The sequence below is a fragment of the Pristis pectinata genome, chromosome 35 (genome assembly GCF_009764475.1).
Source record: "Pristis pectinata isolate sPriPec2 chromosome 35, sPriPec2.1.pri, whole genome shotgun sequence".
Lineage (NCBI taxonomy): Eukaryota > Metazoa > Chordata > Chondrichthyes > Rhinopristiformes > Pristidae > Pristis > Pristis pectinata.
In genome coordinates this window covers 7,205,279-7,231,788 of record NC_067439.1, presented here as the reverse complement: position 1 = coordinate 7,231,788, position 26,510 = coordinate 7,205,279, and the positions used below count along the sequence as shown (strand labels likewise).

General features: G+C 41.4%; 1 protein-coding gene across 1 annotated transcript in view; it reads left to right on the top strand.

Moving 5' to 3' along the window:
• Positions 1–26,177, top strand: part of ap2s1 (adaptor related protein complex 2 subunit sigma 1) — a 38,544-nt gene extending 12,367 nt beyond the window's left edge. The window contains exons 2-5 of the mRNA XM_052044395.1: positions 9,037–9,186; positions 16,770–16,883; positions 20,086–20,145; positions 24,425–26,177. Of these exons, the coding sequence (XP_051900355.1) occupies positions 9,037–9,186; positions 16,770–16,883; positions 20,086–20,145; positions 24,425–24,526 (426 nt within the window). The 3' untranslated portion in view covers positions 24,527–26,177. The remainder of the gene's footprint in view (positions 1–9,036; positions 9,187–16,769; positions 16,884–20,085; positions 20,146–24,424) is intronic.
• The last annotated feature ends 333 nt before the right edge of the window (positions 26,178–26,510 follow it).

Genomic DNA, 26,510 nt, shown 5'->3' with positions numbered 1-26,510 from the left:
TCTCTCTCCCTCAGTAGAAGCTGCCTAACCTGTGAAGTACTTCCAGCATTTCTTTAAATTAGGGTTTCGACATGCATGGATGAAATCAAAAGGAGTAGTAGAAATATGTCACTGTCTTGCCAAAATGCAGTGGGTGCGAGGGGCTCAGTTGAACACATAATCTGAGATTGCTGAATTTTTGTTCACTAAGAGTTCCAGTGAGTAACAAGGAAAGCAGGATAAACCAACCGTTATGGGATTGAATGGCAAAGGAGACAGCGCTGCCTGAGAGATGGTGAAAGCAGAGACAACACATCAGATTTAAAGAGTATTTGGACAAGCACTGAATTACCAAGGTATAGAAGTTAATGGGCCAAATGCTGGAAAATGGGATTAGTATAGATGGATACTTAATTGTCAGCATGGACCAATGTCTCCTGCGTTCCTAGGTACATAACTCAAGAGATCTATCTTCATATTGGGTGGTGGTGGAGGCAAATTCGATAGAGGCATTTAAGAGGCTCTTAGATAGGCACATGAATGTGCAAAGAATGGAGTCATATGGACACTGTGTAGGTAAAAGGGATTAGCTCAGTTAGGCATTTAAATAGTTCAGCAAAATAAGATACAGGAGCCTGAAGGCACGTACCACCACACTTAAGGACAGCTTCTACCCCACTGTGATAAGACTATTGAACGGTTGCCTTGTACAATAAGATGCTCTGACCTCATGATCTACCTTGTTGTGACCTTGCACCTTATTGCACTGCACTTTCTCTGTAGCTGTGATACTTTACTCTGTACTGTTATTGTTTTTACCTCTACTACATCAATGCATTCTGTACTAACCCAATGTAACTGCACTGTGTAATGAATTGACCTGTATAATCAGTATGCAAGACAAGTTTTTCACTGTGCCTCGGTACAAGTGACAATAATAAACCAATACCAATACCAATAAAAATATTGTGGGCCAAAGGGCCTGTTCCTGTGCTGTACTGTTCTATGTCCTACACATGAGCGTAGAAAGTTAGTCTGAGTGATCTATTAGAATACAATAGACACCACAGCAATCCCATTCTCACTATTTCTCCAGAAATACACTCTGTAGAAGACTAAAGTGATTGGGATCAGAAGTAGAAACCCAAGCTGATTTTCTGAATGTTCTTGCAGTCACAAATATCAGTAACTGAACACAGAATGATGGAATAGTAGCTGTATGATTGGCAACTGAAATGCAACAGTAGCACAATCTCAGAGGCTGCATATACTGCTTATGTGATGACATCATAATTATTAGAATAAGGTGCTTAAATAATTGCATGGCAAAAAAAATTCAGATGCTGATGTCCAGAGCTACAATTGCAAATCTCAAAATAGTTGATAGTGCAAATTCCAGGAAGGCGATGGTTTTTTGAAAACATTTGCAAGTTTATCTTTCTCCCAACCCCACTCCATATAAAATTTTAAAATATCCATTAATTCTACATCAATTATGATTGTTATAGACTTATAGGCAAATGCATTGAGATTGCACAACTGAGGTGTTCAAGTCCTTTGCTCATTTCTTGCTCTATGTAGAGTCTAAGTCAGCCAGGATGATGCTAGCACTGTTGTAACTGTCTTTGGCAATGCTGGTACAGGAAAGCAAGTCAGGTCATTTGGGGTTTCCATTCATAATTGATTTTCACTGGCTCTGCGTAGAAAATTGGGAAGGAGGACAGTATTGAATTGCCATGATAATATAGATGGGTACTTGAAGATACAGGAGCCTGAAGGCACGTACCACCACACTTAAGGACAGCTTCTACCCCACTGTGATAAGACTATTGAACGGTTCCCTTATGCAGTGAGATGGACTATGACCTCACGATCTACCTTGTTGTGACTTTGCACCTTATTGCACTGCACTTTCTCTGTAGCTGTAACACTTTACTCTGTACTGTTACTGTTTTTACCTGTACTACCTCAATGCACTCTGTACTAACTCAGTGTAACTGCACTGTGTAGTGAATTGACCTGTATGATCGGTTTGTAAGACAAGCTTTTCACTGTACCTCGGTACAAGTGACAATAATAAACCAATACCAATACCAATGCCTCCCCTGGTTCCCTGGCTCAGAAGGCGTGAGCATAGAAAGTTATTCTAAGTGATCCTTAGCACTTGTTTCTGATTGCCTTAAATTTCTATCATCCATCATTCCACCACCATCCCTGTCCAACTTCAGTAAGAGTGGGGGTAGAAATATAAATGAAAGCCAGATTCTATGGAACTGGACCCCAATTACAAGTTGGATCCTTCAGAAGGGAAGAATACTGTTCAGGAATGCTCTCCTGATGAATTAGACAGCCTTTTCTTTTTATTAAATTTCTTTGGAGATGATAGCAGGCAGTGGATTGGAGATGCTTTCCAATATGGAGGATCAGGTGAAGGTTATAAACTGGTTGCGCTTCACTTTAAGCCCTCAGTATGAATAAAGCCTTGGATTCATTCTCTGTTATTGTCTCATAATGGTTTCCAGCTATCCACATTCCAGCTCAGCTTGTTATTCTCACACTTAAAAGGGTGGAGTGCACTTAATGGTAAGGACGCAAATAGCTTGGCGAGGGAACCTTTTGTCTAGCAGCAGTACACTTGGGTAAGCACCAGATGCATTTGAGAGAATGGGGAGAATATAGGTAACTGATATTTTGGATTGTTTTCCAGTGTTTCAATAAGTAAAAATAAGCGTTTTTTGTCTATAAATTCTTACTTAATTGGACAAGGAAAATTACAATGAAATCTTTTATTGCCTGAGGAAAAGAAGGCTAGGTGTAGCCTTTTTAAACTTATAATCACCATCAGGTGCTCCTCCCCCACTTCCATCAGGGAACGATGGAGCTTTTTATGGGAAATGGGAAATGGGTCAAAGGTAGGGTGAACCCCACCTTCTTATCAGAGTTAAAAAAAGTCCAGAGGTAACCACAGAATGTTGCAATCACTGTGATGGTCCATCAAGTTAGCTGAGGTTATTGTGTTCTCAACAAGAAGAAAGGTCAGCAGGATTATAGGTTCTGATCACCATCCAGTGGTTTCTATTGGAAAGTGCACGTGTGGATATAAGGGGGAAACAGGAGTAGGTTTGTTTGTGATGGAAAGGTTTGCTGTCCAAATTCATACTTGAAAAAATTGCCATTTAGACTTCCAGGAGGACATTTGTACAACAGAGACACAAGAGACTGCAGATGCTGGAAATCTGGAACAACACACAAAGGAGCTGGAGGAACTCGGTGGGTCAGGCAGCATCTGTGGAGGGAAATGGACAATCGGCATTTCAAGTGGGTCTCCCGAAACGTCGACTGTCCATTTCCCTCCACAGATGCTGCCTGATCCGCTGAGTTCCTCGAGCTCCTCTGTATGTGCTTCATTGTACAACTGTTGTTTTATGTTACAGACATATAAGAAATAATGGAAGGAAATGACCTGCTAGTGCTGCCAGGTTATCTCAGGGAGTTGTAATTGCCCCTTTCATGCCTCAAAGCAATTCACAACCTGGTAGTGACTTTTTTTTTGAAGCATTTCCTCTGCTGACAACTAATTTGCACCGAGCAAGATCCTAGCTGTAACAGGCAGGATGTTAATTAGTTAATCCATTTTGGTGGTGTTAATTAAGGGCTTTACAAAGGAAAATGTTAAAAAATCTGCAAATCTGAAATCCAAACAGAAAATGGTGGAAACACTCAGCAGGTCAGGCAGCATCTCGGGAAAGAGAAATAAAGTCAATCTTTCATCTTGAAGACCCTTAATCAGATCCACTTGAAGTTCCCTGCTGCTTCTTCAGATTATGAACATGCGAATTAGGAGCAGCAGTGGACCACTCAGCCATTCAAGCCTACTCTGCCATTTAATAAGATTGTGGCTGATCTCATTGTAAACTTCAACACATCCCCATTAACCCACCTAAAGTGTCACCTCCTGTTCATTTCCCCTTGTGATGAACAATAGCATTCTGTTCACTTTCCTAATTGCTTGCTGAATAGGTCCCTGTTTAACACCTCAGCTAAAAGAAAGCACTTTTGACATTGTAGCACGTTCACAGTGGTGCAGTTGACTGTCAGTCTGATTATGAACTCTGTTATAAGACTTGAAGCCATAATCTCCTGCCTTGGAAGAATGGCCCTCAGAACCAGACTGATTATCAAGGGCCATTCCAAGAGGAAGCTGAACCCACAACATCTTGACTTGGGTGAGTGCGATCCATTCAACAAAGTTGGCATTTAACATGAAAATCAAAAAAATTGCAGATGCTAAAAACAGAAAATGCTGGAAAAACTCAACAGGTCAGGTAGAATCTGTGGAAAGAGAAAATGAGTTAACGTTTCAGGTCAGAAACTCTCCCAGAGAACTGTTATCATTGCTGGACCAAAACAGCGCTGTCTATTTTTCAACCACTGAAGTTTCAAAATATAATAATTGCTGATATTTATCACCCTTGCCTTTATTTTGTTACATCATATTTTGATCTCAGAATAATTGCTGGGGTAAGCTGCTAATGATAAAATGCATGCTATTCAAGATGCACTTCAGTTTGTTCTATTTGTTACACAAATAATTTTCCTAATACAATTGTTTTTCTCTCTGCCCTAAGGTCAAACATTTGATGGTTTGTGTGGGCCTTCTAAAGTATGTAGCCACTCTACAGCACTATGATCTGCTTTGGGTTAAATGAGTGTTGTGAAAACACTCGAAAGTCACAGTTGATTTTTTACTGCTAGATAGAGATGCATTCTAGTGAGTGATTGGCCTGTCCAGTACTTTTTTATTCCAGTGTCTCATTAGAAAACCTCTTGCCGCTCAAAATGACCTAATCGTCAGCCAGAGTTAGGTTCTGAGTTGGCTACGAGGCCAATTTTACGCAACACATTGGCAAAAGAGGTGGAAAAGAGTAACGCCATGGAGGGATTTGAAAATGAGAGTGCTGGTCTTAAAATGGAGATACTTCTTAACTGGGAACCTCAAGTTTATGGAGGATGAAAAATGACAAGGGTAGGAGGTCCTTGCTGATTGCAAGTGAAATTTACAGCAAGTTAGACATGCACATACCTGAACGATCACCATCACAAAGGAAAAATTAAAATTTAACCTCAATTGTTTTCCCTATAAAAGAAACAAATATTAAAACATAGATCGTCCTAATGAAGATCTGTGTATTTAATATGGTTTTTCTCTGAATCACATTTATATCTAACCAAAATCTCCCATCCAGTTGGAACACCTCTCGTGTTCCATTACCTTTCAATATATGGGGTCACCTTAGATGTTGTTACAGTATTCAGAACAGAGGAGATAGACTTCTAAACTGTCCCTGAACTTACAAGTATGCTTACAAATTATGTCTTTTGCACTGATGGCACCTTCATTTTAAGATATTATACAGAGAATCTTGACATAATGTGGATTTTACTTTGCATATTAGTGAAATAGCTTCAGTGGAGGATGTCACTAACATGAGAAATAATAATAAAAGCTGGCAAATTAAATGGTCATAAATTAGAAAGTCCTAGCTTTTATTTTACTAATAGAAAGTGGAGAAATCAGAGAGTTCCAGAGTTCCACACTGTTCATATCCAAGGAAGAATAGCACAAAGAATGCTTCACCAGATTTAGTAATTTCTTCAGCTAAAACTTTCATCTACTGGCACAACCCCTAGCATTTATCCCACCTTAGAGAAACTTGACCAAGTAAGACCTATTTACAAAGTGGGTAGGTCTGTCACAGCTAATTGCCTCCTTTATCAGTTGCCTCTTAAACACCAATTGTGATGAAAGGAGTCAAAAACAGTAGCATCAATTATCTGCTCATCAGTATTCCATTAGAGTTTTAAGAGATCACTTGACTCCAAACTTTACCACAGCTTTAGTTCTGAGCTGGAGAAGGAATATTATCAATAGGAGCAGGAATAAGTCACTGGTCCCATCAAGCCTGCTCTGTCATTCAAGGGAATCATGTTTGATCTACCTCAAGGACTTAAGGACAGCTTCTACCCCACTGTGATAAGACTATTGAATGGTTCCTTTATACAATGAGATGGACTCTGACCTCATGATCTACCTTGTTGTGACCTTGCACCTTACTGCACTGCACTTTCTCTGTAGTTGTGACACTCTACTCTGTACTGTTATTGCTTTTACCTGTACTACCTCAATGCACTCTGTACTAACTCAATGTAACTGCACTGTGTAATAAATTGACCTGTACGATCGGTATGCAAGACGTTTTTCATTGTACCTCTATACAAGTGACAATAATGAACCAATACCGATACCATTTTTCTGTCTATCCCCATATCCCCTCAATTCCCCAAACATCCAGAAATCTGACTCTTTCAGTTCTGAATGCAATCAGTGACTGAGCTCCCACAGCTCTTGGAGATAGAGAATTCCAAAGATTAACCATTCTTTGAGCAAAGAAATTTCTCCTCATTTTACTCCTGTTACTTATGAATGTGACTCCCCCCCCCACCCCCAGCTTTAAACACTTCATCCAAGTGAAACATTCTTCCCATACGTACACTTACAAACTTTCTAAGAATTGAATTTCCAGTGAGGTTCCTTTATTCTTTAGAGTGTAGAATTAGAGGCCAACCCTTCTCATATGGTAGTTCTGCCATCACAAGAACCAATCTGGTGAATCTTTACTACATTCCCTCTACGGCAAGTTTATCCCTTATCTAGGTAAGGAGCTCAAAATTGTACAGAGTACCCCAGGTGTGATCTCACAAAGATCATTTAATACAAGTACAGTGAGACATCTTTGCTCTTGGATTTAAATTGTCTTGAAATAAAGGTCAGTTTACCATTTGCATTTCCTAATTGCCAGCTGCACTGCCTATTAGTTTGCAGTGACTTCTGTACAAGGGCACATGGATCCCTTTTAACATCGACAGAGCAGAATGTCAGAGAAAAGGTAAAAGTAACCAGCCGGCATTTAACCAAGTATGACAACAAGGACGCCCATCAAAACTGAAACCCAAGGAGAGCAAAGATAAAATTGTGGACCAGAGTGATAGCATCACAACAAAGGACACCACATAGAAATGTACTAAGTTTTTGGAGGGTATGTCAGTGTAGATACAAGAAAGGTATTTCATCTGGCTGAACAGTCTAGAACTAGAGAGTCACTAAGGAGTAGGCCACTTAGGGCTGAAATGAGGAGAAATATCTTCATTGACAGCGTGGTGAATCAGTTCACAGGACGCCACTGAAGGAGTTCTTTGCGAGGTTCTCTCAGCTTTACCATCATCAGCTTGTTTTGGAAAAGACTTTCTGTCCATCTTAAAGTCAGGACTGCAGTTGTTCTCTGACAGTTCTACAATGTGCAGCCCTATTCACAATTCTGCTTCAAGTCATAGAGAGATACAGCATAGAAACAGGCCCCTCAGCCCACCCAGTCCATGTCAACCATCAACCACCCATTTTAAACTAATTTTACATTAATCCCTCTTTTTTTTTAATTCTCCCAGCATTCTCATCAAAGCCCCTGATTCTACCACTCACCTTAAAACAATCTACAGTCACCAGTTAACCTGCTAACCTGCATGCCTTTGGGATGTAGGAGGAAACTAGAGAACCTAGGGTCACAGGGTGATTGAATCCTGGTCTCTGGCACTATGAGGAAGCGGCTCTACAGCTGTGCTACTCATGAAGAGGCAGTTCCTACTAGCCTATGATAGGACATAGTTAACGTGACAAAAAGTAAGCCACATTTACACCAATTAATAATGGCTTCAAATGTGAATAAAACACTGCCGTTTCTATATCTTAGTGCCGTCACTATTGCTGAATCCTTCATCATCATTGTGCTGGAGGTACTGTCAAACAAGAACTGAATTTGCCATATTAACATAATTGTTCCAAGGATAGCTGGCTGTTCCATGGAAAGCAGCTAACTACTAGTCTTGTCTAGATCCAAAGAAGAATTTGTTCTTTTAAAAAAGTAAGTTAGTATGGTGAGCAAGAGAGCTAACAATAATGGGCAGAAGGAAGAGTATGTTGGGTGGCTGTTTCTTTACAGTAGAACCACATAAATAATATTTTGATTCAGGAAAAGCTTTTTTTTATCATGCAGACTCTAGTTGCTTTCAATTCCTGCATTGTCCCAGAGGCCAGCTTGGAAGAATGGTATCAACTATTGCATACACCAACCTCTAGGTTTGGAAACCAGTTTAAGAGGCATATTACTAATTCACAAAAACCATTTACTTTGGAGAGCTATTTTACAATTTCTGCGCATTTCTCAGAAATGCTTTACTTGAATAGCTTCCTACTGTTGGTTTACCCCTTAGCCACAGTTTCAAGAAATTGATCGTTAAATATCTTCCCACTTGCAATTTATACACCTGCTTTCTAACTACTCTTTTTAAAAAGTAATGAGCATGTTAAAAAGTTACAAAGACCAAATATTTCCAGATATATTCCTCAATGTGCTGTGATGTGTAATCTCAGCAAGAATAGCAGTAGTTATATCTTTAGCATTCCTTGATGAGGGAGTGAATAGATTTCCCACTCCTGATTTGTTTTCTGGTGATCTCACTGGAAATGTATGTGGTTTCAAGTGAAGACGGGATGCACAGCAATGGAACCTGACTATAAGATTTAATAGCATAGTTACACATTACACTAGTTAATCAATGTCCTCATAGACAAAGTACCAGACCACTGCTATGCAGTGGGTCCCAAGAATATATTAGCCACTTTTGGAAAGAAGAGGGAAAAACTGAATTGGTAGATACCATGTGATGATAAGACCTGGATTCTTCTCCCATTATATCCTATTGAGTTGTGTACTGTGAGGCTGCTTCTGAAGAAGGCCAGCAAAGGACAGGGAGTAGACCCTTCAGCCAAACCAATTGCTTGAATAACGTAAAGGAGAAAATGTTTTGCAAAATGAATACAAGAGCTTTTAGAATGCTTTACTTGCCAAATTGGGAAGCAGGTTGCTACAAAGCATTCTTGTGGTACACATAAGTCAAACAGATGACACCACAGCCTCTTCATGTTTCCTTTTCTCCTTTCAGATCCGTTTCATCCTTATTCAGAACCGTGCTGGAAAAACCCGTTTGGCTAAGTGGTATATGCAGTTTGATGATGATGAAAAACAGAAGCTCATCGAGGAAGTTCATGCTGTTGTGACTGTTCGTGATGCTAAACACACCAACTTTGTGGAGGTACAATAATGACCTTAGTTTTGAGATTGCAATGGTCAAGATATTTTAATTTAATTTTTTTAAATTTTATTTTATTTACAGCGTGGTAACAGGCACTTCCGGCCTAACGAGTCCGCGCCGCCCATTTTAAACCCCAAATTAACCTACCTGTACACCTTTAGAATGTGGGAGGAAACCGGAGCACCCAGTGGAAACCCAAGCAGACACGGGAGAATGTACAAACTCCTTACAGACAGCGACGGGAATTGAACCCCGATCGCTGGCGCTGTAATAGCGTCGCACTAACCACTACGCTACCATATTATTTTCTACTTACAAATGTAAATGTGGTCTTTGCTTGCAAGCATTCACTAACTCTCTCCCTTCCACACATCTTCAAAACCTATATTATCAGGAATGTGAACATTAATACTCAAAAAAAACATGTGTCTTGAGTACATTTGGACTCAGATGATGATAAACAAGTTTAACAACCTTTTGGTCTGAACTCTGGCAACAATTCTTGTTGCAAAACCTGTACAGAAAGACATAATCAAGCTCACTTGCAATGCCCATAACAGTAAAATATATCCCATTGACACCCAAGTGATTATTTTTCACTACCTCTGATGTAGCACCCAACAAAGCTCACTTCACTGGAAGAAGCAGTCAAGGAAGAAACTGGAGGATTATCATATTGAAATTGAGTTGGGCAGGTGGGGGATAAGTGTTGATTTGTGTGTTTTTTTTTGTTCCACTATTTTTTCCTGCCTTTACCCAAGTACTGGGAGGCTGAACCCCCAACAGGAAAGGAGAAGAATCATTGCAGATTTTTTGCAGTGCCATCCAGACTGCAGATTAGCAAGCCTTAACACAGTTCGCATTAATGCAATTCCTCTCAGGACCTTACACCTTTTAAACCGTAATCGCTGTGGTAATGTAGAAAACATGGCAGCTAACTTATTACAAAGACAATCTTTCCACCTCTTGGTGGTGGATGATGCAACATGACTTAAAAACATGGCAAAAAAAGTTAAGAGGAGACACAAGAGATGGCAGATGCTGGAAATCTGGAGCAACACACAAAATGCTGGAGGAACTCAGCAGGTCAGGCAGCATCTGGGGAGGGAAATGGACAGTCGGTGTTTCGGGTTGAAATCCTTCATTAGGACTGAAAAGAAAGGGGAGATAGCCAGTATAAAAAGTTGGGGGGGGGGGTGAAGTTAAGTAGTAGATTCCTACAGGTCACCACCCACTGACATTTGGATAACTAGTAAATAGAGTAGAAAACTTGTAAATTCTGCTGGCAAAAAAATTTGTGGCACGAGCCTCAATTTGTGTTTTGTGTAGGTTTTATCAACATATATAAAAAAATTCAATGTAGGCATATCTTACCAGAGTTAAAACAGCATTATTAATATATCAACAGCAGCAAACAATCTGCTGGAGGAACTCAGTGGGTAGAACAGCATCTGGGGGGAAAGGAATTATCGACGTTTCAGGATGCACGGTTTTGACCCGAAACTTTAACAGTCTTTTCTTCACCCCACCGCCCCCCCCAGCCCCCAAAGATGCTGTTCAACCTTCTGAGTTCTTCCAGCAAATTGTTGGTTTCCCCAGACTCCAGGTCTGCAGTTTTTTGGGTCTTAATAATACATCAGCATCACTAACATGAAGCATTACCAAACAAACATGTTTCTGCAGATGTTTCCTAACTTTCTGTTGTAAGTTACCCCACATTCAATAGTAAACCACAAATTTTAGTAGGGGTATTTAAGGACCCACCCATTATAAGGCATCCCCTAAGGTTTAAGTTTCCCCAAAATGTACAGGTAGAACCAGGCTGAACATTGCTGACTAAAATCACTCCAGTGAGGGAAAGCAATCCATATGCTCTGGACTTGGAACTTGTTTTCTTTTCCAATTTACCTCACTCACGTCCTGCAGGCATAGCCTATGGGTAGTTTATCCCATTAGTTATTATTCAGATGCTTGGCTTGACAGTACAATTGATGACAAGTTATTCCATCAAGACATGCACATGCATCCAGTCCTTTTCTCATACTGTGAACCCTCTCTAGGAGGGTTCTCATATAGTGGGATCACCTACCCCCACTAATCACTACCACCCAACCCTAGCTCCTTGAGCTCTCAAATCAAGTGTAACAGCCCCAGCTGATGCCACAGCTGAGTTCAACCAACAAGAATCAAACCTTTGGTATTATTTTCTGGGCTTACTTAGTACCAGGAAGTGAGCTCATCAGCAAAGGGGGGAAAAAAACAGTTGCTCAGCTGGCAAATGTTACTGAGCATTAAACCAGAAAATAATTAATTCACATTGTCTAGGATCGTAATGGGGCCATCAGAGTGGAGAAGTAACATTGCAGCTTATTTTACGATTCCCTAAGTTTGGTATATTAGCGCATTATAAAGGAAATAGGTGACCAACACCCAGTGTGCTAAGTCTGATAGTTTGTCATTTAAAATTGGGGATCACTATCTGGCAGAATCACCAGAAAAATTACCCTTCAGACAGTAACATCTGCCCATCAGTAGCCTTGGTAGGAAATGTTTCAAGGCAGTGGCACTGATGTATGAATGATGCTGGTTTAACTCTGTTGAGACATACCTAACATGTAACTTGATTGCCTTTGGGTCATTAGTTTCACACACTGCTCCAATTAGCCCTATGCTGCCTTGCTGTTAGTTCACTGTTTTGTTTACTCCATAGGTATTAGATGAGCTTTATTAATCCTTTGAGTACTGGGATTTTTTTTAAACCTATAAAAGCACACACTACAGGTTGTACTGCAGTGAGCTAAACATAATACCAGCAGTGCAGTGGGACCAACTTTTACTGAAAAATACCTGCTTTTTTCTCTCCTTTTAGAGACATGGATTTATGTTAGGCAGTCAGTAGCCCACAGTTAACTGGCTCCAGTGTCTATTCCTAATATGTGACTTTAACTAGTTTGTGCTATGAGATACCACTTTATTCACTGACTAGAACTAAAAGGTGGGGCATCTCGATTCTCTGAAACTGAATACAGCACCATATGGTACACAAATCAAGAATGTCCCAGCTCTGTGTCATCAGGGGGATATAGCTGATTTATATCATCTGGGGTCTCCTATCCACATTCCAAAATAAACACTAATCCTTATACCCAATAATTTATGTACCTCAAATGACTGCTGTTAATATTTTGTAGTGTTCTCAATTAAGCTGTATCCATCAAAGGGATAAGTACTAAAACAGCCAATTTAAACCCATTAATTTAAACAAATATATATCCTGGTCATCTATGGATAATGGTTAAATAAACAATTATGGTTTTCATTTCAGACTCTACATGACAAATTTCAAGGCATAAGTAGTGAGTGTTAATACAGCAAGTGGCAGAAACATAACATTTACATGGGCTCAATCCTCGTTGTAGTTATGGTAGCTTAGTTGTTAAGGGATAGCATTCTAGAGGCTTGGATCAATGTTGAAATTCAACTGTGACAGCCAGGGAGTTTACATTTTATTATTTTACCTGAGGTCTTGCTGCTCCGTTCTCCCATCTCTGCTCAGGTCCTCATGAGTTCCTCTCCCCTCCCTCATTCATCTTCACTTGAGCTTTGGCAACGTACTGCCTTGTTATGGAACTTCTTCCCCATGACCAAACATCTCACACCATCTTCATTTCTTTAATTGTGTTTCTGACAACCTCTACTAGTTACCACCTCCTGCTGTCACTTGACTAACCTTTATTGCTGTAGAACATTTTAGAATTGTAGATGCATTTATAAACATTAATTGTCCTTTATTTGTAAGGAATCGCAACAAGTAAAGCTTTACCTCCCTGCACCATGAATGGTTGTTTACAGATTGCCCTTGGTCTCATTGTCATTCACTGTTACTGTCACCACCTTCAACTCTTGACCTGGGTGTTTTTTTCCCCTCCTTCTGTCTTCTTCCACATGCATGATCATTTAGCCAATCAACACAGAGCTCTGACAGTTTCCTTGTCTGTCTTAACATATGACTGGGCGAGGAGAATAGAGTAAAGAATGAAGCGTGGTTATTGCTGATGGCAGGGACTTGGAACTGACTGACTGCTAATGAATCGTGAAGGAAGTGCTAATGCTATTTAGACTGCAGAAACTGATTCAAGCAAAAAGAAAAATAGTATGGTCCAGATGGGGAGAAATGTCATGGATAGTGGATGTGACCTGGTTTTTCTATCGCGTATTGTGAATTGTTAAACAGGAATCAGAAGTCAGAAAGCTGATGGCTTAGTGGAGAATCGTACCATCTGGTCCAATTCCGAGGCATCTGGATAGACCCAGAAAACATTGGGTTCAATTGCCTCCACGGATGCTGTTACCAAGGGTAGCAGATGAGACCCAAAGTGGGCTTCACTGCCCCTGGGCTCAAGGAAATAATCAGGTAATGAATGATGCATAAAACTGCATGTTTTGGGTAAGGACAGAATCAATTATAATGTTAGCTATAACTCTCTCCTTGGCCTGACTTCATGAGACACTCTGGATAGTTTGAGTGGGATTCTTTACCCCAACTTGTGTTCCCTTTTTCAGGAGAGGAGGGGAGCAGGTATAACCTCCCCGTACCATATATTTTCTCATATTTATCACAACATAGAAGGAAGCCATTTGGCCCATTTGAGTCTGTGCTAACTCTCAAAGTTTTCCCAATTAGTCCCTTCCCCCCTAGACTTTCTTTCTTACATGTCCATTAATCGCCCATGATTCTCTTGCACCACCTACAGGGATAATTTATAGTAACCAGTTAACCTACCAACGTGCAGACTCTACACAGACAGCACCAGAGGTGAGGATCAAACCCAGTTTCATTATTATTATTGGTTTATTGGTTTATCACATGTAGCAAAATACAGTGAAAAGCTTTTGTTTGCATGCCATCCAGACAGATCATTCCATACATAAGTACATCAAGATAGTCAAAAGGAAAACAGAATATAGTGTTACACTCATGGAGAAGGTACAGTGCAGGTAGACAAATAAAGTGCAAGGGCCACTGGAGCTGTGAGGCAGCGGCTCTGTTAGTTGTGTCACTGTTCCTCCTTGTTCCTCTCCCTACCTCTCTGCCCAATTCCCTACATTCTCTTCAACCAAAATCATTTGAAGAAAATTAGATACCACAGTTTAAGTTGTGGAGATGAGTTTGTGTCAGACCACTCCAGCAAAAGCACCAAGTTGCATCATTTGCTGCAGTGCCTTGGCATTCACTTACTCCTTTTTATTTTATCCAGACTCATCACTTTTAGTTTCCTCATCGTCTCTGGAAAGAAAAGAGAAACAAGGCTTCTATTTTATACTCATGCTGGCTTCCAGCAATAATTGTGAGTTTCTGGGATTCTCTGTCCCGGAGAGATGTGGAGGCTGAATCATTGAGTGTTCACGAAAACCGGAAGATTTGTTTTTGGTCATGAGAGATTATGGGGAAAGTTGAGCTGCAGCCAAGAGCAGATCAGCAATGATCTTAACGAACAGCAGATCAGGCCCTTGGGACCACGTGGTCTATTCCTGCTTCTGTTTCTTATGTTCTTGAAGAAACCCTCATGATCTCAGGAAATCAAAAAATGCTTTGCGGTCAGTTAATCACTTTAGAAGAGGACTCACTTTTGTAACATGGGAAATGGTAATGTTAAACAGGAAAATTTGGGAGAAAATATTGATTCAGGAGATAAGAATGAGCTGCAAACTGCCTGCCCCCCAAACTCACAACATTAAGGGTGAGTGTTATCTAATAGTTTAAAAGTCAAGCATGTTTCCCAATGAAGGACACTTAAGAGAATTCCATTCCATCTTAATAAATAATATTGTGGGATCTTTTGTACCTACTTCCACAGGGTTTAATATTCCATCTGGTAGAGCAGTGCTGCACTGTAATGTTGCATTCTCTGCTCTGGGATCTACTGGCTCAGAAGTAAGAATGCTTCCTGGGGCACAGTTGCCATCAATTATTACACAATTGCTGGCAGTACCTGGTGGGACCCTGTACTATAAATGTCAACAGACCTTTGGAGATGAGGTGGAGTATTGGTCTTCAGAGAAACATTACATTTACACACAATCCAAGCCTTATATGATGTACATGTACACAACAGAGAAAAATATGTAACTCTAAAAGGTAATACAAAGGAAATGCCACAAATGCTTAACAGGTAATTTGGTGACTGTGCAGGAGGGAGAGTCTGTTAACATTTTGGGTGGAAGACCTTTGATTATAAGGACTTTTACCTAAAACATTAACTCTGTTTTGCTCTTTATAGAAACTGAATACTTACGGTATTTTATCATTTTACTTTGGAAAGGTAACAATTGTACCAGACGTTAGCTGACTGTGGTAGAATTTATACTTGGATAAATTCATTCAAAGACTGGGACCAGAATGAAATAGTGGAGCTCCTAAGATCATTGGCAAAGTTCAGAGAAAGTGGGGAAAATATTGTAGGTAGTGGAAGAAAATGTCAGAACAACAGAGTGGGAGGTCATGGTTAGAGCTGGAGTGGGGTAAAGGCAGAATAATACAAGGGAGGAGAGAGAGATTACACCATCTATTTTATTCTTGGGGTTCTAAAATCCAATGATTTTTCAGAGAGGAAAACCTGCCGTCCTCTCCTTGTCTACTACACATATAAAGAAAAGAATTTTCACCTTGATATAACATATTTCACATTCCATTCAGTGTGTCCCTAAGCCCTTTGTAGAAAAAATGAGGTCATTCTAAAGTGTATTGACTGTTGTAATGTTGGATGTACAACAGATAGTTTGCCTATAATATGCTCCCACAAACAGCAGTGTGATAATGACCCGCTTTGTTTTAGTAACATCAGCCAGAGAGGGCAAAGGGGGTGGAGGGGAGGGGGTCGACAAATATTGTCCAGGATGTTGAAGCTAGCTCCCTTACTCTTGCAGATGGAATTTTGCTTTGGCATATCATCTGAAAGATGGCAATTCCAATAGTATAGCAGTTCCACCATGTTGGATTGGAATATCAGCCTACACGTCCTCCCCAGGTCACAACAGGGTTCCGTTCCTAGGAAATGATCGTAACCTGAACAGTTCGCAGGTCATAAGTGTGGCTGCAAACTGAGTTCCCGCAGGGAAGAAGGTACCTGCAGCCCCACAGCTGCCGGCAATTCCATCCCCACCCATCCCACCGGTCTCCAAAACGTTCAAAACGTTCATGGGTGTTCAGAACCTGTGAAGGACTTGTATATTTTTGTGCTGAGTTGTCTGGATTGGGACTTGAACCCAAAACATTTTGACTCGGTCAAGTGTGCTGCTACAGTTGTCCAGCTCTCACAAATCCTCACTAGAAGTTTCTTCACTGCCATCTGATCCTGGCTTTGGATTTGGATTCAACACCTCCAATTGCCAGGGTAGTACTTTATCAACACATCTGGAAGGTTGTAATAATAACTTTATGTTATAAGTGACTAATTAGCAGTCTTGGGAATGTGGATTATGTGCACAACTTTGAAAATGTTCAGCTTAGTGTATTTACAGCCAGTGGATTTGCTGCACCCAGACTTTATCTTGTTTCATAAGTTCTTCTGCTTTATTTGCAGTTTCGTAACTTCAAGATAATTTATCGGCGCTATGCTGGGCTCTACTTCTGTATTTGTGTGGATGTCAATGACAATAATCTGGTCTATCTGGAAGCTATCCACAATTTTGTGGAGGTAAGAGACAACTGTAGTTGAAGAACATTTACATAACTTATAAAATTCAAGGTTTGTAATTTGGACCCTAAATGGAAGATGCCAAACTTCATGGTAGACTTTGTAAAGCCATCAGTGTCGTTATCTCGTGGTTCACTCAATGAAGGATAATCTATTTTTAAGAGAAAGAATACTATGTGATATTGTTATTGCCATCAATGTACTAGTTTGGTGGAGGGGAAGATTCTGTGAGCTGTAGTACCATTTGGAGCTTTGCAATTGCTTTGTGGTGGTGTAGGAGTTGTATCATGGTGTGTATGGGCATGCATCCATTGCAGGCTCCGTACTTGATCACAGAGCGAGTAGTCTGCCTTTACCCTTTACACAGGCTTGTATATGAAGAGTGGTCACTTGGATAAGGTGACAAAAAGCAGCAGTTTTAGGAGGAAGTCTGTGAAAACAGTGAATTTATACAGAAGGGTTCCAATTTCTGAGGAAGTTTGTAATTGCTTGCTTCCTCCTTTTTTTAGCAATTGTGCTAGTATCTCAAGTGGCAGATGGGATGTCACCAAGGTTGGGCTTTTAAGACAAATTGGCAAGATATCATTAATGTAAATGAGCCCTAGCTGTGCCCTGCTAGGCTAACTAAAGCATCACAAAATGCTTAAACTAATGGGCAAAAGCTTTTTATCATCTTAAAGAAGATTCCCTCCTATCTCTGGCCCACCCCAGGCTTCCAAAGATGCTGACTCACAATAAGGTACATTTTCAAAGATAGCAGTGACAGTTTTTGTTTGTGGCATGTCCTGGGTGTCTGTAGTTAACGTGATTCTCCCATTCTCTATTTATCCAGTGTAGTTGATAAGCAATTAAATTTAGAAGTCTTGCCAATTTACCCCCACCTAGCCTGAGAGAGAGCCAAATGTATTAGCTATGTTAACAGTGTAGACCTCAAGAGCAGAACCGAGGACCACTTGTGCTACATCACTGTACATTGAATGAGGTCTTCACCCAATCTAAATCAATACATCTTTCAAAGAGCTGGCTCAGGAATGATGGGTGGAACTTTACTGTGTAATTCTAGGATTCTAATTCCTTTTGTTAATTACAAATGTGAAGCAATAAAGTGTTTCTGTTTCACTTTCAGCTCCTTTCAAAACTTGCCCAAAGTGTCAGTTTGTGAAAATAGATTTCTAATATTGGAAAGCTTGTGTTTTATTTCCTCATCACTTGTTTACAAGCAGAACTAAATTGGATCATGCCCAACGACCGACAGGTCCATAAATTTTCAGCACAACACCAATATAATTCATACAGTCCCCTTCAAAAGGGGGCTCAAGTGCTGAAGGAACACACTGGAAACTCCTTGTAAAATGTTGCAGCAAGCAATATATTTGTCAGTCTGCAATCCTTGACCCAGGTAGCCGTGTGCTGGGATTGAGGTAAAAGTCCTGCATGCATACCAAACCTGTTACATAGAGACACAAGAGACTGCAGATGCTGGTATCTGGAGCATTTCCTGATGCAAGGTCTCGACCCAAAATGTTGACAATTCCTTCCCCCCACCCCCGCACCCACAGATGCTGCTTGACCCGCTGAGTTCCTCCAGCAGTTTTTTGCTCCTGTTACATAGAGAGAGAGTGACTTAATAGCGTGGAAACGGAGCCCTTCAGCCCACTGAGTTCGCACGGACTATCAACCACCCATTAAGCATGCTCGGCAATTCCCTGTGGTACCAAGATCAAATATAATCTTCACAGTTAGAGGGAAGAGGATATATCAGAGTGCATTGGAAGAAGAGATTGAATATTTGTCACAATGTAATTGCACCTTCCTGCCAACAGTGGCAATGCAGCATCTCCACTTGTAGGGAAATATAATTACAGTTTGGAAAGTTTACAGAGACAATTTCCACTGGAAGTGTGGACATAGGATTTAAAACTGGAAAAAGTTGACAGAAGTTGTGTCCAGATGTAAATTCTCACACATTTGAAAACCAAAGTGACGGGTCAAAGCCTATGGCTGACAAGGGTCTGGAAAAATAAGATTTACAGTTCCATGGTGCCTTTCATAGTCTCCCAAAGCACTTCCCTCAATAAGGTACTTTTGCATTGTAGTCACTGTTGTAATTTAGGATATCCTGCAGTCTATTTGCAAACAACTGGCGCCCACAAACAATAACACAGTGCTGACCAGAAAATCAGTCCGTGCTGTTGACTGAGTGATAAATATAGGTCGCAGGATGCTGGGTATAACACCCCTACTCTTCTTCATTGTAGTGCCATGGGATCTTTTACGCCCATCTCAGAGGCCTTGGTTTAATGTCCCATCCAAGAATGGCAACTCCAACAGTGCATCACTTCCTAGGTACTGCAATGTATGTGTGTGTGCTCGAGTCTTTGATGTGGGACTCGAACTTCCAACCCTCTGACTCTGAGGAAAAGCTGATTAATTTTGTTATTTCCCTCAGCAGTGGTTAGGTGACAACTATCTTAGCTTTCTAAAACTTCAAGGATTGCTGATGACAAAGAAGGCTGAGTACCATTAGCTGTTCTGTGGTTTCTGTGAGGAGCAGATAACATTATGGAGCAGCTCCATTTGACTGCTGGAAGGTGGATGTGTGTGAAAGACAAGAACATTTGAAGTATAGACAGAACGGGAGAGAGATAGAGAAACAAGCATCAAATAGTTACACAGAGAACTTACAAGAGATGCTGGAGTGAGGGAAGCTATTCGTTGAATATTGTTTGGAAGCATAAGTTAGGTATTAGGAAAACGTTCCAGATATTGCAGTGCTCTTCAAATTCTGAAAGAGTATTATGTAATCTTAAAAACAGATCTGACAAAGTGTCTTTGGCTGAAAACATAGATTCTGTTTCTCTTTCTACAGATGCTGCCTGACCAGCTGACTGTTCCCAACATTTTTGGTTTTTATTTCAGATTTCCAGTGTCTACGTTTTTTTTAGATTTTTTCAGCGTCTGAATGATTCCACTGACATGTGAGATAACATACGGAAACTATATGCGTAATTCTCAGAAAAATAAACAAAAGCAGGCTTTCTCAATCCATGAGCTTTCTGATCCTGGATTTTTTTTGAGTATAATTACTGCTTACTTCCTTCAGCTGGTATAAGATTAAACCATCCCAGATCAAGCATATTATAAACAAGATATAAAGAAGTTTTGGTAACCTTATTTTATCTTTTGTCTCATCTCGTTGCAGGTTTTGAATGAATACTTCCATAATGTCTGTGAATTAGATCTTGTCTTCAATTTCTACAAGGTAAGTCAGTGTGTGGATGAAGCAACATGTTGTACTTGTTGGCATCTACAAACCCACTGATTCCCACAGTTACCTTGACTACACCTCTTCCCACCCTGCCACTTGTAGGGACGCAATCCCCTTCTCCCAATTCCTTCGCCTCTGCCGCATCTGTTCCCAGGACGAGGCTTTCCATTCTAGGACATCAGAGATGTACTCGTCTTTCAGTAACCAGGGTTTCCCTTCCATCACTATCAATGCTGCCCTCACCCGTATCTCCTCCACTCCCCGTACATCTGCCCTCACCCTCTTCCCCTTGTTCTCACCTACCACCCCACGAGCCTCCATATGTAACACATCATTCTCCACAACTTCCAACGGGATCCTACCACCAGGCACACCTTCCCCTCACCCCCTCTCTCCGCTTTCCGAAGGGACCGCTCTCTCCACAACTCCCTTGTCCCTCGCCACTGATAACCCCCGGGCACTTATGCCTACAACCGCACCGAGTGCTACACCCGTCCCTACACCTCCTCCCTCACCACCACTCAGGGTCCCAGATAATCCTTCCAGGTGAGGCAGTGCTTCACCTGTGAGTCCGAGGGTGTTATTTATTGCATCCTGTGTTCTCAGTGCGGCCTCCTGTGCATCGTTGAGACCCAACACAGATTGGGTGACTGTTTCATCGAGCACTTTCACTCTGTCTACCGCAACAGCCAGGACCTCCCAGTGGCCACCCACTTCAATTCCGCATCCCACTTTCATACTGGCATATCTATCCATGGCCTCCACTCCTGCCACGTTGAGGCCAGACACAGGTTGGAGGAATAACACCTCATTTTCCGCCTTGGGAGTCTGCAACCTGATGGCCTCAACATCAATTTCTCTAACTTCCGGTAACCCCACCCCTTTTTCTCCCCCCCCCCAACTCCTTTGTCTTCCCTTATTCCTATGGCTCCCTTCCCCTGCCTTGATGACCTTCCCATCTCCTCCCTTCCCCTCCCCCATCCTTTATTCCATGGTCCACTGCCCTCTCCTACTGGATTCCCTCTTCTTCAGCCCTTTGCCTCTTCTACCTATCATTCTCTCAGCTTATTACATCTCCCCCCCCCCCACCTATCTTTTTCCTCTCACCTGGACTCACCTCTCCCCTACCTGCGTGTGCTCCTCCCCCTCCCCCCACCTTCTTATTCTGGCTTCTGCCCTCTTCCTTTCCAGTCCTGATGAAGGGTCTCGGCCTGAAATGTCGACTGTTTCTTTCCCTCCATGGATGCTGCCTGACCTGCTGAGTTCCTCCAGGATTTTTCGTGTATTGGTCCAGATTCCAGCATCTGCAGAACTTTTTGTGTGTCCGTGTTGTACTTGTTGCTGAGGTTTTAGAGCTTCAACAGCTCACCCTGTATTTTCCCAGTGACTGAGGACAATGACATGGATGAATTCCATGGATAAGGCACTCAAAAAATAGTTGTTCGGGATAAGAAAAACACCTGAGATTATTTGGCCTCTTGAACTTGCTGTTTTCCTCAGCTCTTTGTTTGGTGATCCCAATTCCGAAACTCAGCATCAGGATTTCACCAGTTCGGCACCAGTATGTTGACACTCATAGAATGAGCCATAGTCATAGAGTTATGCAGCATGGAAACTGCTCTTCAGCCCACCAAGTCCATGCCAACTATCAAGCACCCATTTACACTAACCCTACACTAACCTTCCTTATTATTCTCCCCAAATTCCCATCAACTCCCCCCAGAGCCTACCACGCACCTACATTTTAGGGGCAGATTATGGTGGCCAATTAACCTCCCAACCACAGAATGTTTGGACTCTGGGAAGAAACTGAAAGGAATACAATGCAATCTCAGGGAGAACATGCAAACTCCACACAGACAGCACCAGAGGACAGGATCAAACCCCAAGTGCTGGCACCACAAGGCAGCAGCTCTGCCAACTGCACCACTGTGCTGACTGGGAGCTGCCTGCATAATAACTATAGCAGTGATTGGACCTTGTATCTCCCCTATGTACCAATAACTTATCCACGTCATTGTCCTCTGCGAGTTGTTTAGGAGGCTTCGTAAACTTCATAAAAGCGGCACGGTGGAGCAGTCGGTAGAGCCACTGCCTCTCAGTGCCGGAGACCAGGTTCAATATTGATCTCCAGTGCTGTCGATGTGGAGTTTGCACGTTCTTCCTGTGACTGTGTGTTTCCCACTACCCAGAGATTTGCAAATTGGTGGGTTAAGTGGCCACTGTAAATTGTCCCTAGTGTGCAGTTGAGTGGTAGAATCTGTGGGGAGTTGATGAGAATGTGGGGAGATTAGTGTAAACGGGTGCTTGATGGTCAGCGCAGGGTCAATGGGCTGAAGGGCCTGTTTTCATGCTATATTCCTCTAGGAATCTATGACTGCTTCACCTCACTACAATGGACCTATTTGACTTTAGGAAGATTCTGTAACCCAATAATGTTGCTCAGTCATGGGGTTAGTCAACATTTCCATGCAGCTTCAGAGAGACTGTTGACAGCAGCTACGGGAAATGTTTAAGCAAAAATTGTTCTTCCTAGGATTTGGGTTTGGAAACAGGAAATACATCTGCCACATAATTTATTTAATGTACTCGTGTAGCCCAGCTGAATAAACTGGCTTAGTCTGTGTGTTGTGATGCTTTTAAGGAAATTATGGTTGCATGCTGAGATCTACTGATATCAGTAGTAGACTGGAACACCTCCACTCCCCATTACAGCTATGCCACAGTGTGGAGGAATGCTCCTCACCAACCCCTCAATGAGGTGCGGTAAAGTTAAAAGAAGGCGCAATTATTAAAGCAAGTAATATTTGTTCAACCTTTTCTAATTAAGATAAGATCTCTCTATTAGTCACATGTACGTCGAAACACACAGTGAAATGCATCTTTTGCGTAGTATTCTAGGGGGCAGCCCGCAAGTGTCTCCATGCTTCCGGTGCCAACATAGCATGCCCACAACTTCCTAACCTGTACGTCTTTGGAATGTGGGAGGAAACCCACGCAGACACAGGGAGAACGTACAAACTTCTTACAGACAGTGGCGGGATTTGAACCCAGGTCGCTGGTGCTGTAAAGCGTTACACTAACCGCTACACTACCGTGCCTGGTAGAGGGTGGGTGCAGAAAAAGACAAATGTCTGTGAAGTTGGATGCAGGAATGAAAGATTTGGTAATCTCTGTTTCAATTCATTGCCTCAAATAGCACCTATGGCTACCTGTAAGTACCAGCATTTTATATCAGTAGTACACAGCTCAGGGTTCTTCCTCCATATCTAACTCCAGTTTGAATGACAAAATCTATAATTAATATACTGCTTGAAGTTTCATGCACCTACCCATAACCTTCACTGAATTCTTCATGACAACATTAAATCTTGACTGCAGCTAGTTTGAGAGCCACATAATTGTATCCCTGAGGACTCAATTTGCCATTTTCTGTACCTTTTGTTATAATCTTATCATTTATCACAGGCCCTACAAAATGCCATGCAGCCCTTTGACTGAGCAGCCAGTTATTGAATCTATCTAAAAGCCAAAGAGGTTCACTGTGTTGGGACAGGTGTAGGGGATTAAGGAGCATTGTTCTTATGGGAAAATTGACTGCAATTTCTGCTTGGCCAAATGATGTCCATTAAGAATAAAGATCTGCATTGTTCTGTGCTTTAGCAGGTTTATATAATGCAGAAGATTGTTGGTCTCAATGGGTAGTAATCTTAATTAGTGGAATACTAAATTACATGCAACACAGTAATCCCAGGTTCAGTCTGTGAGGCTTAGTTTACTGGTGTGGAGGCAAAAGGGGATCATGGCTTGGTTGACTTCACTGTACTTAAGTATTACAGAAAGAAAATTTACCTGATACTCAGAGGACATGTAACGTAGAATTTGTTTCCACTGTGGATGAGACCAGAACCAGTAGTCATAAATTTTAGAATGGTCACAAATAAATCTGGTGGGGAATTCAGGAGAAACCATTTCATCCAGAGAGTGGCAAAGACATGGAATTTGCTACCACTGGGACAGATATTACTGGTGCATTCAAAGGGAAGTTCGATAAGCATATTATGGAAAAAGGAAGAAAAAGACACATTGATCCATTTTCGAAAAGGAAGCTTGTGTGGAGCTTCAACGTCAGCATGGACCACTTGAGCTGAAGTAGCCTGTTTCTGTGTTGTAAATACTTTGTAAAGATCCATGGTGGAAAGAGAACTGGTGATGTGACTATTTCTGTGTCCCGATATAATGATGCACCCACTGCTCTTTTCTATGTTTGCAGGTGTATACAGTGGTGGATGAGATGTTCCTAGCAGGAGAGATCAGAGAAACGAGCCAGACCAAGGTGTTAAAGCAGCTGCTCATGTTACAGTCCCTGGAGTGAAAATCAAAAGGATGCTTCTGCAAAAGCAGCTCAAGCTCAAGCTCAAGCTCCACTGGTGCAAGTGTGTGTTTTATCTGTGTATGAGTGTGTGTGTGAGAGAGAGAGGAGTGAATGAAAACTATAGGGAACAGTGAATGTTAACCCAGTTACTGCAGGACAATGACCACTTAACCCATCTGAAACTTCCTACAATGCTTCAGCATCTCTGTCACAAGTTAATCTGGTTGTAAGGCACTCCTGTGCTTCTGGCTGTCTGGCTGTTGATTAATCAGTCTCCACATAAATACTTGGATTTTGATAACTGCCCTGCCAAGTTAGTCCCAGAACAATGCAAATACTTGATTCAGAGCAAGTCAGTTTGATACGTCTCAAAGAGAGCGCATGTACAGTTACACTACAGTGCCCCTAATGTGAACTGGCCAACAGATTGAGTGTTCACTGGTAGAACACACCGCACACAAACCAAGCCAGTGTTGTCATTGGAAGGCAGTGTGAAAGCAAGGTGGAATCTTCATATTCTGCCTTTGTTGCATTTGCCCACATTGTCCTAGCTGCAGACAGTCGTTCATGTTGACCCCAAAATACTGGTGGTGGGACCAAATGTGAGCTGAGTTTTGTGCAAGGATCTCATTTAAAATGATATGGTGAATTGGTGCCACGGTGTGGTTTAAGATCACCAGTAACAGCACTGAAATGCCAATGATTTTTAATTTTGCACATTTTTACTGACTGTTTTGCTCCAATTTATTTGGCCCCAGGTTCATTGTTACTTTGCTGTGGCCTGTCTGAGTTTATGACTAAAAACTTTGACTGGAAATTCAGATTTGTTATAGCTGGAGCACCGTTCCGTGTATATTTTACACTTCACCGTGCACCTTGGCTTTGTGACATTTATTCTTGCATTGACAGCTCTTTTTGAAGGTTGGGGTTGGGGTTTTCCACAAACACATTTGAATGTCTTTTCATTCCCCTTAGAGGAAAGCGTAATGGATGCAAATCACCTGTCAAACAGCCAGAATTCAGTAACCAGTATTAGATCACAGAGAACAGTATTTTATATATAATTATCACATAAAAGTGTATGGTTATTTCTCACTACCCACCTTCTAATCCCCCACCCCCCAACCAAAAAAGGAAATGCAGTTTGTGATAATTGAACCTCTCAATAAAACTGCTTTCAGGAATGTACAAGAGAACCCACTGTAGAATCAATTTGCTTTAATCCATTGTCCAGGTCTCTGAACAATAGTGACACCACTGACTGTCAACATGTTGCATATTAGTAATTAGCAACAAAGCCTCAGGATTTATGAATAACCGAAGCAATGGAAGTCCTTCCAGCTCATCTGATTTACAGAATAAATCTAAATGTCAATTGAAGAGTTGCTATTCCTGGTTTGATTTGTTCTTTTGCAGAGTTGTGTTTCTCTGATTGGCATGACCTGCACTTGGATAAAGCAAAATGCTTCCCAGATGGTGTTTTATTTTCTTTTAAGTAACATTTGCCTGGCCCTCTTCTATTGTATTTGAATGGATTCATATGTATGGAGAATTTTCACATTCACTTATTGAGGCAATATGTTGTAATCATCGATAGAAATGTCCTGTTATGTGGAGGCGGTAACTTGTCACAATAAATACTAGAAGTGTTCCTTGTGTGTTTTGCAAGAAACAACAATTAGCAAATCATAGAAATCTTTGGGATGCCGTTATGGAGCTTTACCAGCCTGCTGGGGGAGTAAAGCACATAATCCAGCCTGATTCTCTATGATGCCAAGGGACTGCTGCTGACCGGACGGAGTGACCTTCAGACGATCCATTAAAGTGAGATCCGTCTGCCCTTGCAGGTGGATGTGAAGAATCAGAGTCAACAGATTAAATATCAGAGAATTCTCACTTCCTGTAATTAAAATCATCAAACTGTTTTGAAGAGCGGAGGAATAATCCCTCGCGCCTTGGCCTGTATTTATCCCAGTACCACTTA